The following is a 13,097-nucleotide window of genomic DNA, read 5'->3' on the forward strand; positions in this document are numbered from 1 at the left end:
GGGATCAATAGCTCCTTATCACAGGCACTAATGGCAAAGTCATGGTGGGGCGGGGCGGGGAAAGGGCCACAATACCGAAAGATCTACAACAGTTTCATTCATACCATTTCTTAGACCCTGGAGGAGTAGAACGGAGAGAGACGTAAAAGGTGGCTCCAATTAAGAGTGTTCGCTTAACTTAAATGAGAGTCCCTTGGTGACTGCACTCTGTGGAGTTGGGGCCATTGAGGTTTTTCTTTCCTCATTTCTTTCTTTCCTGGTTCTAGCTGCGTCCTATACAGATAGCTCTGATGATGAGGTTTCCCCCCGAGAAAAGCAGCAAACCAACTCCAAGGGCAGCAGCAATTTCTGTGTGAAGAACATCAAGCAGGCAGAATTTGGACGCCGGGAGATTGAGATTGCAGAGCAAGGTAAAGAAAGGGAGTGGGTAGGGGACCAGAAGCAGCCCACTTGCTAGCCATCAGAATGCACAAACAACTTAAGGCTGGAAAGCTAACTTGAAAGTCTCCTGGGAAACTCCAGTATCCTGGGCTTTTGTATAAACAAGTCTATCTGTATGGAGCTTGAGCCTCAGGATTCTTGTTCTTGTTCTCCCTGCTGCTTCCTGTTCTCAGCGTGTGGTAATTACACAGAGTACTTGCCCTTTTCCTCCCGCATGATACCATATTCAAAGATCTGCTTGCAGAGTCAGCAAGTCCTGGATCAGTACATGGTGGTTAGTTCTGCGGGATCCTACCATAGCTGCCAATCTCAGAGACCCAGATTTCCCAGAAGCAGCAAATGTGGGAGGGTTTTCAGCTAAGGATGTGGTGGCCTAGGGTCTCTTTTGGTCTTTGATCCTGAGCACCCTCTGCTGGAGCAAGAGTAAAAATGACTGACAATCAGTTAAATCTTGGTTTCTCTACCCAGCCCCACTCGCAATAATGTCTCTTTACTCTTGTTGTTTTCACATTGGAGGCATGTTCTATACTGGGCAGGAGTACAGAACTCAAACAAACTGATAGAATAGGATTAGACAGCGTAGAAAAACAGAAGCAAGTGGCTTCTGCTGATGTAAAGTCTTTCTTCCTGGTCTGATGATTGTAGTATATAGGAATCCATTAGCCAATGCCATAACTACCTCCCTCTTCTCCCAGATGAATGGTGACACTCACCTTCCATTTCTATCACTTTTGAGAATTTGACTACATATAAGCCCTCTGTATATAAGGCTGAAACTGTAGAGGAAGAGAGAAATTCCAAGTGATTAGATGACAACTCACTGCTGTTGTTCTGCAGTTGAAGCTGCCAGACATCAAATAAATATGCTTAGAGGGAATTCCCTGGCCGTCCAGTGGTTAGGACTCCATGCTCTCCCTGCCAAGGGCCCGGGTTCAATCCCTGGTCGGGGAACTAAAATCCCACAAGCCGCGTGGCACGGCCAAAAATAAAATAAAAATAAAAATGTGCTTAGAGTTTTTTCTTCCTTACCTCACCATATCTCAACAGATCCAGACCAGCCCTAGATGTCGCTGGGGCAGGAATTAATGATATTGCTAGTGCAGACCTAGCTCAAATACTCTGTTCTTTCACAGACATGTCTGCTCTGATTTCACTCAGGAAACGTGCTCAGGGAGAGAAGCCCTTGGCTGGTGCTAAAATAGTGGGCTGTACACATATCACAGCCCAGACAGCGGTGAGTTTGTTGGGAGAAAAGTGATGGTCTTCTGATGGGAGTGGGGGTGGGGAGGGACACTTTTTCTTTTTTTTTTTAACTTGCTTTTCCTTCCCTATCTAACTTCCAAGTGCTAACTATTAAGTGGAACCTCCCAGTTACACAATAATGGGGTTTTCTACTTTGATTGTGTAGATATAACCTACTTTTAACCAACCTGACTTAGGGAGATCTCGATTTGAAAAAATGTGATTGTTATAAATATGTTATTAAGATGTTTGGGACCATTTTGGGGGGGTAAAGTTAGATTCCAGTGTACTGACTAGTGGATTACACACCCTTTTGTAACTTCCCAGTGTAGCACCTGTTGCTGCTGAGTTGCTGGGCATTGTTCTCTTAGTTACCACTCAAGTATGGCCCTCCTCCTTCTCACTGTCTTCCTATACATCTGTATAGGTGTTGATTGAAACACTCTGTGCCCTGGGGGCTCAGTGCCGCTGGTCTGCCTGCAACATCTACTCCACTCAAAATGAAGTGGCTGCAGCACTGGCTGAGGCTGGTAAGTTCGGCTTTTTTCACCGACTTCGCTGCAAAATAATTATCTAAACATAATTTTTACATATCAGAATTATCTTTACAATGTCATGTATGTCTAGGTGCTGTAAAATGTGGAGGGTAATAAAAGTGTCAACAGGAAGGAAATGGATAATAAAGGTCCATATGCATAATGGAATATTGTATAGTCATTTAAAATGATCTTTGTAAAGAATATAATATATGGGGAAATGCCCAATTCTAATGTTAAATGAACAAGAAAGAACTTTAAACTATGTGAGCTGTGTGAGTATGAGCTCAGCTGGTCTCCTTTCACAAAAGTCTCCTCACTTTTGAGAGAACACAAGTAAGAGGTACCATCTATTTGATAGTTCATTAGATAATTTGGTGTTCAATATTTCATTGAAAATATATGAACTACTTACGAGTTCAGTTAAACATAAGTAATTTTTATTGTTAAAATGTTCAAAGGAAAATCACTCTGAAGTTTCTTTAAGGTTCTCCCATCTTCCTATGATCCTCAGAAAACAACTGTATAGTACTTTTGTTTTTCTTGTTTACTCTTTTCTGATGTTTATTGCAGAAAATTTAAGAGGTTCCCCAAAAAAACTAAAATCCTGCTACACAGAGATAATATTTGACATATTTTTCCATTTTTCTGTTCACTTTTTACAGAAATAAGTCTCGGTATATATACAATTTTATAACGTAAATATAACATTTTCAGAAGTAGTTTCCATGTCACTGAAAACTTCGACAGCATCATTTATAATAGTCATATGGCCATGGGGTTTTACTTCACTGTTTTCCTAATGTTGAACATTTAGTTTGTTTCAAGATATTTGTTAATATAAATAATGCTGTAGTGAACAGCTTTGTTTTGATTCCCACTTCATTTTATCTCCTTAGAATAAAGTTCCACGTATAAAATTGACTGAAGAGAATAACATTTTAAGGTTCTAAAATACTTTCAAAAACAAAAATCCCTTAAATTCTTAACTAATTTCTGAACTAAAGATGCTCTTTTGACTTCTTGCCCTCCGTAAGTTGTTTCCTTTCCAGCGTAATTTCTTTAGCCTTTTTCTCTTCACCTGGATCTCAGAGAGTGATGTTGGTATAGGACACTCCCCCAAAGAGGAATGAGCTGATTTGTTTCCATCTCTACAGGAGTTGCAGTGTTTGCTTGGAAGGGCGAGTCAGAAGATGACTTCTGGTGGTGTATTGACCGCTGTGTGAACATGGATGGGTGGCAAGCCAACATGGTAATAACGCATATTCATCCTACACTTTTGACAATGGATTTCTTTCCTTTTTTCCCTCAAAGCATGGTTCCCTAAATATGTTTCGGATGTTTGGTCTTATGCACTTACTTTGTTGCCAAAATGGTTAGCTTGATACCTATTCAGGATGGGTCTGAGTACTGAATGGAAAGGCGGGGGAAGGGTAAGACCAACTGAACACATGTGGCTCATACACAGCAGAATGCAATAGAAGAAAATGATATGGTACCTCTTTGGAGTAAAATTCTGGTTTCTTTCCTTCCTGCCCCAGCTCTCCTTTTACGTTCCAAGGGGCTTTATATCAGGGCTCTAGACTAAAAAATGAGTCTGTGATTAGCCTACTACTCTTCACCATAGCCTAGAACAAACTTAGGAATCCTTTTAACCATTTTACACCAACAAATTTGACTGTGTTTCCACTGTCTAAACCTGCTCTAAGGAGCTCTGAGGAGTGCTCTCCAAAACATACAGGGCTCTCTTACTAGTGCAGAAAGTGGGTTCAAAGTTCCCCCCAGCTCTAGCAGCCTGAATGCCCATAGAAGTCTTCTGGCTGTTCTATAGATCCTGGATGATGGGGGAGACTTAACCCACTGGGTTTATAAGAAGTATCCAAACGTGTTTAAGAAGATCCGAGGCATTGTGGAAGAGAGCGTGACTGGTGTTCACAGGTAACAGATTCTGGAGTAGCTGCCCCTTGTGTCCTTGCCTCAGCAGATTCTTCTGGTCTCTTTTAGGCTTTAGGGCTATGTTTCAGCCTTGTAACTAAATGGGAGTATCTTCATTAGATAAAACTTTTGAGTATATATACCTTTGGAAAAAATCAAGGAGACCCTAAAAGGAAGTTATTTCAGATTCTAGTTCAGAGATTTTCTCTCCCATTTATTCCACTGTGATTCTCAGTCATTGCTGGGAGGTAGGGAATGAATATATCTTGAAAAACTGTATTCAATTTTGGATTATAATTTTATATCTGAAATACGAAAAAAATCTATTGTAAAACTATATGTTATACACATTACAAAAAATAAAACTGGGCAAAATATTATTTGCTTGTTGGAGTACCTATAAAATATCTGAGAGAGTGTTTCTCCTTTGGGGGCACCTTGCACATGCTTAAACACACACACACACACACACACACACACACACACACACACACACGGAACCATATCAGAATCATTGATAATCTTTATCAGAAGTAGGCATGGATTTTTTTTAAAGATTAAGAAAATGCTGGTCTAAGGAAATGTATCCCCTTTTATGAAAGAGAAGTAAATTTCTTCAATTGAAAGGTTTTTTTCCTTCCAAAAAAAGGCGGGGGGGAGTTGGGAAAGAGAAAATGAAAAGAAGTTAGGAGGGATAACAAGGAATTACCTTGTTTACTAATATTCTTGGGCAATAAATAAGACTGGGGAGGGCAGCACAGAGCTTGAAGAGAATTAGGCAGACTTTGCCAGCACTGTGTTTTACCAGCTAACTTTGTTTTCGTTTTTGTGGCTTTCTTCTCCCTTTAGGCTGTATCAGCTCTCCAAAGCTGGGAAACTCTGTGTTCCAGCCATGAACGTCAACGATTCTGTTACCAAACAGAAATTTGATAACTTATACTGCTGCCGAGAATCCATTTTAGATGGGTAGGTTGAAACGTATAATTATTCAAATTTATAGGGGGTAAATTTGGGTTGGGTTATAATGTTAGTCTGATATCCCTCCAGTTTTGCCCCCTGGTCTTCCTATGGCTTTAAAAGTTTGTTAGAGGCATTCTATCTCATACTGAGCCCAGCCAACTTCCAGTTGAAGTTCTTATGGGGCATTGCCCACACTTAAATTTTCAGAGGGACTGTATTTGATCTAATAATGTTTGAGTTGAGGCTTGTCTGTTTCCACAGCCTGAAGAGGACCACAGATGTAATGTTTGGTGGGAAACAAGTGGTGGTGTGTGGCTATGGTGAGGTAAGTAGCTGGGCCTCAGTGTCTGCCTTTTCACAGACTTGTTAGAAATTTTGAGTGAAGGAGACTTGTGCTGTCAGTGTAGAGTTACTGATGCAGGGTTTAAAATATGCTTTTAGATAAAGTGTCTCAAAATAGTAGCAAAAGTCCTTTATTCAGATTTATGAATAGAGACATATAGAACGAATTGAGTTTTCAGATTTCACCACTTTGTCTTATGGTATGGAATGTTGCCATCATTTCCCCCCAGTTATAACAGTAACCTTTTCATTATGAGACTTAATTCAAGGAAATATGTAGCATTTTGGTCCCACAGGTGACTTAGTGGAGTGAAGGGTAAAACCTGAAGTGGCATATAGTTGATTATCTCTAAACTAGAATAGATGACAGGAGACTTTATTTATTGTCATAAACAGTGACCCACAGAAGTTTCTGAGCTGCTAGGCTGTCCTTGAGTGAGATGCTTCTCAAGTGATAGTTATCAGGCTTTCCTGGAACAAGAAACTAGAGGTTACAGTTGATCTTCCTTGGTCTTGTTTCCTTGATGGTGATACTTTTATTTCCTTTATCTCTTTTACTATCCCAAGCTTCAGCCCTTGCTAAAGCCCTTGAAATGTCTGCTAAATCACTCCTCTAAGGGTCACAACATAATCAGGATCTGTTTCTCCTCTGCTTGGATTGGAGCATCTTTGCAAGGACTTGCTAGATGATTGGTGGTTTCAGGGAGGCTAATTCCCATCTCCCAGAGAGCCTACCTGCCTAAATATCTGTGCCTGAATGGACCTGACTTCTTCCTTATGCTCTGCAGGTGGGAAAGGGCTGCTGTGCTGCTCTCAAGGCCCTCGGAGCAATTGTCTATATCACAGAAATTGACCCCATCTGTGCTCTGCAGGCCTGGTAAGAACAGCGGTAATACCATTAGGTTCACTCCAGGGACTTTATGTTTCTAAGAGTTTGATTATTGTATTAACCGTTCCTTGGAGAAATTTCTCAAAGAAGGAGAAGGCTAAGATTGCTTTATTCCCTGCATTGTAATCATAGGGCACTCATAGAGCTTCTTGGTGTTTTCCCTTCCTGGATGGAATCTTGGGGAGTCTGAAGAGCCCAGTGTGTATAGTTTAGCACAGCTTATTACTACCATTCCAGCGAGGTAGCCCTGGATTTAACTTTAGAAAGACATTTAATTGTCTCATTTTGTGACCAGCTTCTGTCCCACTGCCTCCTTGCTTTTGCTCATAGTGTTCCTTCCTTTTCTTCCAGCATGGATGGGTTCAGGGTGGTAAAGCTGAATGAAGTCATCCGGCAAGTTGATGTCGTAATAACTTGCACAGGTAAGTGTCAGTGCTTTGGTGTACATGGAGGAGTATTAACTCTGAGGTTAAATCTTGAAAATGATCTAATTAACTTTTATATAAAGTAGGTAAGATCTGTGTTGTGTTTAGAAGTCTGAGAACTAGAGTAAGCTATCAGAACCTTAACATATTTTCCTGAACAAAGAGCCTTTTTCCTTGGTGGCTTTTTATCCTGCTTGATCTTAAAACCAAATAACTGAGCCTAAAGAGCTGTTAGGCAACACACACTTCTTTCCTCACGATGTATACATGCTCTTCAGTGCCAGCAAACCTCTGTCCCACGTTCTAACTGAAAGCTAGTCAGTACCTTTCCCCGCCAGGATCTGTTTCCTCAGCCACTCTCCTTTACTTTTAGGAAATAAGAACGTAGTGACACGGGAGCATCTGGATCGCATGAAAAACAGTTGTATCGTATGCAATATGGGCCACTCAAACACGGAAATTGATGTGGTAAGCCTTCTCTCATTGATTTGTTGCTAGGCCTTTTTTTGCTTCCTCCCATTACAGCCAGTCAACTGCGCTCTCTTCCTTTCAGACCAGCCTCCGCACTCCGGAGCTGACATGGGAGCGAGTACGTTCTCAGGTGGATCATGTCATCTGGCCAGATGGCAAACGCGTCGTCCTTCTGGCAGAGGTGCACACACAGAAGGGTTCGGGCAGTACAGCACAAACGATATGGTTAGAGCCATCCGGGGAGGGGTGGCAGGGTAAACATATTCGGCCTATGTTTCCCTGAATTCTGTCTTTGGGTAGAGGTATATTTCTCAAATAGTCTGGTCTCCGAATAGAATCACTCAAAAAATACCTACTTTTTACTAAGTAACATACTACTTCCTGACCACAGCTGATTCTTCAGTTTGTCAGACTCAGATGGACTTGCAGAAAATAATATAAAACCTAGAGTCCTGATTTGGAGCTGTAATTCTTCCTCTACTAACTGAGTCTAGAAGGAGTATAAAGTCCTTTCCAGCATTTGTGTGACTTGCATGACATGACAGAGGGATAACACAACTGTTTCAACTTTTTAGGGTCGTCTGCTCAATCTGAGCTGCTCCACAGTTCCCACCTTTGTTCTGTCCATCACAGCTACAACACAGGTATGTGACAAAAGGCCGGCTTAGCCTGCACTAAGATGAGTGGAACTGGGCGTAGATCAGAGTTCCAGTGAGAGTGTGCCCTCCTGTGTTCTTATCAACCTGTTTTCTTCAGGTTACAAGTTGTCAAGATTTCGGCTTTCTCAAGTGTAGAAAATAATCATTAGCAGGCAGAGTCAGTGTTTGTGTCCCTTTGGTTGGCTGTTTTAATTTAGAATATAGTGTTTCAGCTCAATTGTATTTAGTGTCTTCTTTTATTAGGAACTAAACAAAAGCACCAGTAAATCCTCCCATGTTGTGTGCTGGTGTTTATTACAGTCCAAGTCCTGTGTGCTGTCACTGTGGTAGATCACTTAAATATTTACCCCAAGACCCTGTTAAATCTAGTTCTTTTGTTTTTGTTTTTTAATGTCCCTAAGAAGCGTTTTTGTGTTTTTTGACCCTCTTTTCCCTTCTTAGGCTTTGGCACTGATAGAACTCTATAATGCACCTGAGGGGCGATACAAACAAGATGTATACTTGCTTCCTAAGAAAATGGGTGAGTGAAAACAGTAGAAACCTATATTGATTCCCCAGACTGTTGCATGGTTTGGTAAAATGAATATCATGAAAAGCATTAGATTTAGAGTCAGGATTCTAATCCCTATTCTAGCACTTAGTGGTTTTTGGACCTCGGGACAAGTTCTAATCTCCATGAGCCTCAGTTTCTTTATCAGTAAAGTGAGAATAATACTAAATATATTGCAAAATTTTAGTAAGAATTACAGCTAATGAGTAAAGGTGCTTTAGCACAATGGTTTAGGGTAGATGCTCTTATCCTGAGTAGCTTTATGAAGTTTAGTAAACTTACTACCACTGATTACAGCCTGGGACCAAAATGAGAGAAACAAAGAAATATAGTTTTTATTGTCCATCTTCTATGAGATATACAAAAAATCTGTCATTCCAGGGGTCAACTGTGTTGTGTTCACGTGACATAATGCATCCTCTTTAGTTCTTTACCTTTCTGAATATGGTGCCAACCTCCCCTCTCATTGGTCAGCCCAAACCCCCGTCGTCTGAAAGCTAAAAAACTTCTTGCTGTTGTCCCCTTCAACAGCTTACCTCAGCTTACCTTTGGGTGTTGGCTTTTGGTTTTTAATTCATATTCATAAAGGCAAAAGCCCAGGAAGCTTATCTATGGAAAACTAATACATTTGTGCCGGCTGCCTTAGAAATCCATGATCCTAAGATTTGAGGCCTTTTTGGATCTTATCGTAAGTAAATGTTGATGACTTAACTCTTTTGACCTTACTGGTGTCCACTTTGATTCATAATTTGACTATGATCCAGCTAAGGAAGTTGCTGCAGGGAAGTGAGAATAGTACATGGTATGTTGGCCATTGAGGTGAACCCAAAAGCTTTGCCAGAGAAGAATGGGGAGGAACAAGTCGGCCCATTTTGTCCCACTGGCAAATGGCTTTCTAAGTGCACTCTGGATGTACTGAGAGAAATACCTTAAAGGCAACTTTGAGGGGTTTTTTAAAATTAAGCAAATATTCCGAGTTAGATTCTTTCGAAGTTATTCCAAGCCTTGTCCTCTCTCTCAAAGAAGCTTCAGATGAAAATAGGGGGAAGGTATGCCCTGAGAGGCATATTTGAAATGGAGTCTGCCCCCCTGCCGCTTTGTTCTTCCTAGATGAGTACGTTGCCAGCTTGCACCTGCCATCATTTGATGCCCACCTGACAGAGCTGACAGATGACCAAGCAAAATATCTGGGACTCAACAAAAACGGGCCATTCAAACCCAATTATTACAGGTAACTTGGGAGAAAGTAAATGAAAAGCTCTTCTCCCCAATATTAAGCCATGCAGGCTAGCCAGCTTTTTTAAATAGTGTTATAGCTAATTTTGAAGAGTACAAGAACTCTGCCCCACACTAACAAGGTAAACAGAGAAATTGTGTATCTAGTAGTAGATGTAAAGAAGTCAGCATGTCCTAAGATTTTGGAGCTTGAGCCTCACCCCCAGAGATTCTAATAGAGTTAGTCTAGAATGGGGCCCCGGCTTATTTTGTAAAACTTCTTCAGATTATTCTAATGTATTGTCAGGGTTGAAGACCACTGATGTATAGTGTTAGAGAGCAGGAGATACAGCTAGAGGTGGCATTGCTGGAAATCCTTTGGAAGCGCAGGGAGGAAGAATCCCTGGGGAATTACTGCAGGCATTCCTGGCCTGGGCAGGGGAAGGACCCTGGAGAGTGTTCTCTGTTTTGGATTCTTTTCTTGGAACGCTCATGTGGAAGACACAAATACTAAACAGTCAATCTCTTTCTTTACAGATACTAATGGACCGTATTACCAAGGACCAGTCCACATGAACCACACAACTCTAAAAGAAATATTTTTTAAGAAAACTTTTATTTTCTTCTTAATCCTTTCCTCTTGATTTGTTTTCCTATAATTTCTTTCTTGTTTTTTCATCTCATTATCCAAGTTCTGCAGACCACACAGGAACTTGCTTCATGGCTCTTTAGATGAAACTGAGATTCAAGGTTTCTCACCCTAGTCACTAAAGAAGGATTTTACTCTCCCAGCCCAGAAAGGTGATTCTTTCTTTACCATTTCTGGGGACTTTATAGTCTTAATTGGGTACCTTATTAACAGGAAATGCTAAGGTACCTTCTATGTGGAACAATCTGCAATGTCTAAATTGCCTTAAAAGAGCCCATTTCTTAGCTGCTGAAATCAGTGCTCTTTCACTTCTTCAGAGGAGCAGGGATGGTACCTACCAGGCAGGTAGGTTATATATAGGTGGTGCATGTTAATTTCCCCTAGATGTTCCAAGCCCTGTTTCCTGTGTAAAGGTGGTATGTTTGGTTCAGAGATGTGTACTAGTGAGTGTCGCTTGTTAAGATCTGGTAGGCCCACTTGGATTTAGTACAGCCCTTCCTCCACTCCCACCAGACCCTCTCATTTTCCAGGTTTTTATCCAGACTGTACTCTATTAAGTTGAATTTTGTCCCCTAGCATTTATTTCTGGGTTTTTCTGTTTGTTTTTGTTTTGTTTGTTTTTTTGGTTTTTGTTTTTTTATTTTGTTTTTTTAAGTAAGAAAAATGTTTAGTCTTAATACTGAGGAGCTGCTTGAGTGGTTGTTATCAGTTTATCTTTTGAACCTTTGGAGCTAAAAGTGCAGAGTTGAGTCTAGAGAAATGCAGATCTCAAACTCTGATAATCCCTCTGTTTCTAGCCCATAGTTTATAGCATCAGTGAACTGGGGCCATAACAGTAAATTTTATCAGCTCTGCCCCATCAGCTTGTGCTGAAAGCAAATTTCTTGAGCCATTACTCAGTATACAGCACTGAGCTCTGTCTTTAGGATTTATCCTTTAAGAGCAAGTTTCTAATCAGCTGTGCTTCTGCAATTTAAAATACTTAAAGGGAGGTAGATGTGGATGGGAGGAGGAATGATAAATTGGATCAGGCTGAGGGAAATTAGCTTTATATAACTTGTCTGGGGCTTTAGTTTTACAGAAGCAGTACCACTTTTGATTGACGCATGTCACAGAAAGTTTATGAACTGAGACCTTAAAGGGCAGTTTGCGCATAGAGAAAATAATCGGTGTGTCCTGGCTCACACTCTGAAAGAATCCTCAGAGATAAGAGAGATGTACTCCCATGCCATGCACCCTGCTTACCAGCATTTCTGCATGGTCAGGTGAGCTTTGTGCTCATGAGCTTTAAGTGTATAATTATCCAGGATTCTAAATTCTCAACTTGTTCTAGCTGGTGATCCTTCAAAGTTGGGTCAGGCAGTAGTGCTAGGTACTAGAAATTTTCATTTCCCTATTGCCATTGATCAGAGAAGACAGATATTAAAAATAGAAATTTAAGAAGGAAAGCTTTCACTCTGTGACTTCCTAGCAGGGGTCAGTGATCTTGCCAAAACATTTTTCCCTCTCCTGTTTCTCCGTAACCAGCCCATTCCCACTCCTTGCCAGTGTGACCATGCTTTCTTCTCTGTAGATGCTAATGGTTCAAGCCCTTTTTCCCAAGGCGTTTAACCAGCCAATCAGAACAGCACATCCTTTAGGGGAGGTAACCTGGCCAACAGTGGTATCCATCGTGTGAGTTCTGCTGGAGGGAAGGGGCCCAGGTCCTGCTGACCTCTGGCCTGCCCCCTGCTCCCATATCTATTACTGTGTCCATAGGAATACTAGATAAGGGCTCCGTCTCTGTCAAGCCATGTAACAAAGGACACTGTGGGAAAATGTCTGGCATCAGAGGGAGCGTGTAGAGAGCAACTTGGGAGGAACAAGTTTATTTTGTATGATTTTTAATGAATGCAATATTAATCCTTGCAGATGAGCAATAATCATTAAAGTCAATTAAAATGATAAGACCTTATTGGAATCCTGTGTCATTCCTGGTTGAACAGCAAAACTTTCGTTAAAACCTGTTTTCTAAGAAGGGACAAGTCAGGGGTCAGTTAGCAGTATCTAAGAGAGATTTGTTTAGGACCTAATATGTAGAAGAACAGGCTGGATGCAGAGTTCTTCAGTAATATCTTAAAATTTTGTATGCCTGCTCTGTGCTGAGCATTGGGCCTGGACACTTTCACTCTGACTTCCTTCCAGGAGCAGACTTGCTACCTAAAATTCAGGGCTCCTCACTTACACAGTCCCCTTATAAGACCCTGTACCTAATTCTTTTCCTTAAAAAATGCCTCCAAAGTTATGTAAGCTTCAACCGCCCCATACCTGTATCCATCTCTGAAGTTGTCTCCGTGTGTTCTGATTTAACAATGTATCTGTTAATATTGTTCAGAAGTAATACCTTTTCTATTTTGTTAAATTGGTCCCAAACAATGTTGATGTTTTCAGTGCAATTCTGTGAGGTTTTATCCATGCACATAAATCCAAATTTAAGACAAACTTCACATTGCCTAATCAGAGATTTAACCTTTTTTTTAACTGTTTCCTGAATCTGATAACTTTATAGTTATAAAAAGTTAATCTATTATGATGGGGAAATATCTTGAAGTTAAATATTTGAATATAAAGAATTTAAATGAACTGTTTACCCTATAGTTTTATAAATTTTTCAAGGTGTTTTTATTGCCTACCACGTGCTAGGATCTGTTTTAGGTATTTGGGATACATCAGCGAAAACCAAGATCTCTTCCTTTGTGGAATTTACATAAAACCTCAACAAGACTCAGCCTTCCCCTTCCCCT

General features: G+C 40.7%; 1 protein-coding gene across 2 annotated transcripts in view; it reads left to right on the forward strand.

Annotated features, from left to right (window-relative positions):
• The window catches only part of AHCYL1 (adenosylhomocysteinase like 1), a 40,784-nt gene extending 28,523 nt beyond the window's left edge, over window positions 1-12,261 (forward strand). The window contains exons 3-17 of one of the 2 annotated variants that reach the window (XM_060026868.1): window positions 267-410; window positions 1,575-1,675; window positions 2,111-2,213; window positions 3,377-3,471; window positions 4,051-4,157; window positions 5,004-5,120; window positions 5,376-5,439; window positions 6,245-6,333; window positions 6,697-6,767; window positions 7,144-7,238; window positions 7,324-7,422; window positions 7,817-7,885; window positions 8,342-8,420; window positions 9,561-9,681; window positions 10,203-12,261. In XM_060026868.1, the coding sequence (XP_059882851.1) occupies window positions 267-410; window positions 1,575-1,675; window positions 2,111-2,213; window positions 3,377-3,471; window positions 4,051-4,157; window positions 5,004-5,120; window positions 5,376-5,439; window positions 6,245-6,333; window positions 6,697-6,767; window positions 7,144-7,238; window positions 7,324-7,422; window positions 7,817-7,885; window positions 8,342-8,420; window positions 9,561-9,681; window positions 10,203-10,209 (1,361 nt within the window). In that variant the 3' untranslated portion in view covers window positions 10,210-12,261. Of the gene's footprint in view, window positions 1-266; window positions 411-1,574; window positions 1,676-2,110; window positions 2,214-3,376; window positions 3,472-4,050; window positions 4,158-5,003; window positions 5,121-5,375; window positions 5,440-6,244; window positions 6,334-6,696; window positions 6,768-7,143; window positions 7,239-7,323; window positions 7,423-7,816; window positions 7,886-8,341; window positions 8,421-9,560; window positions 9,686-10,202 lie in introns of those variants that run through there. The other variant, XM_060026875.1, reaches the window with a different exon arrangement.
• The last annotated feature ends 836 nt before the right edge of the window (window positions 12,262-13,097 follow it).

The sequence above is a fragment of the Delphinus delphis genome, chromosome 1 (assembly GCF_949987515.2).
Source record: "Delphinus delphis chromosome 1, mDelDel1.2, whole genome shotgun sequence".
Lineage (NCBI taxonomy): Eukaryota > Metazoa > Chordata > Mammalia > Artiodactyla > Delphinidae > Delphinus > Delphinus delphis.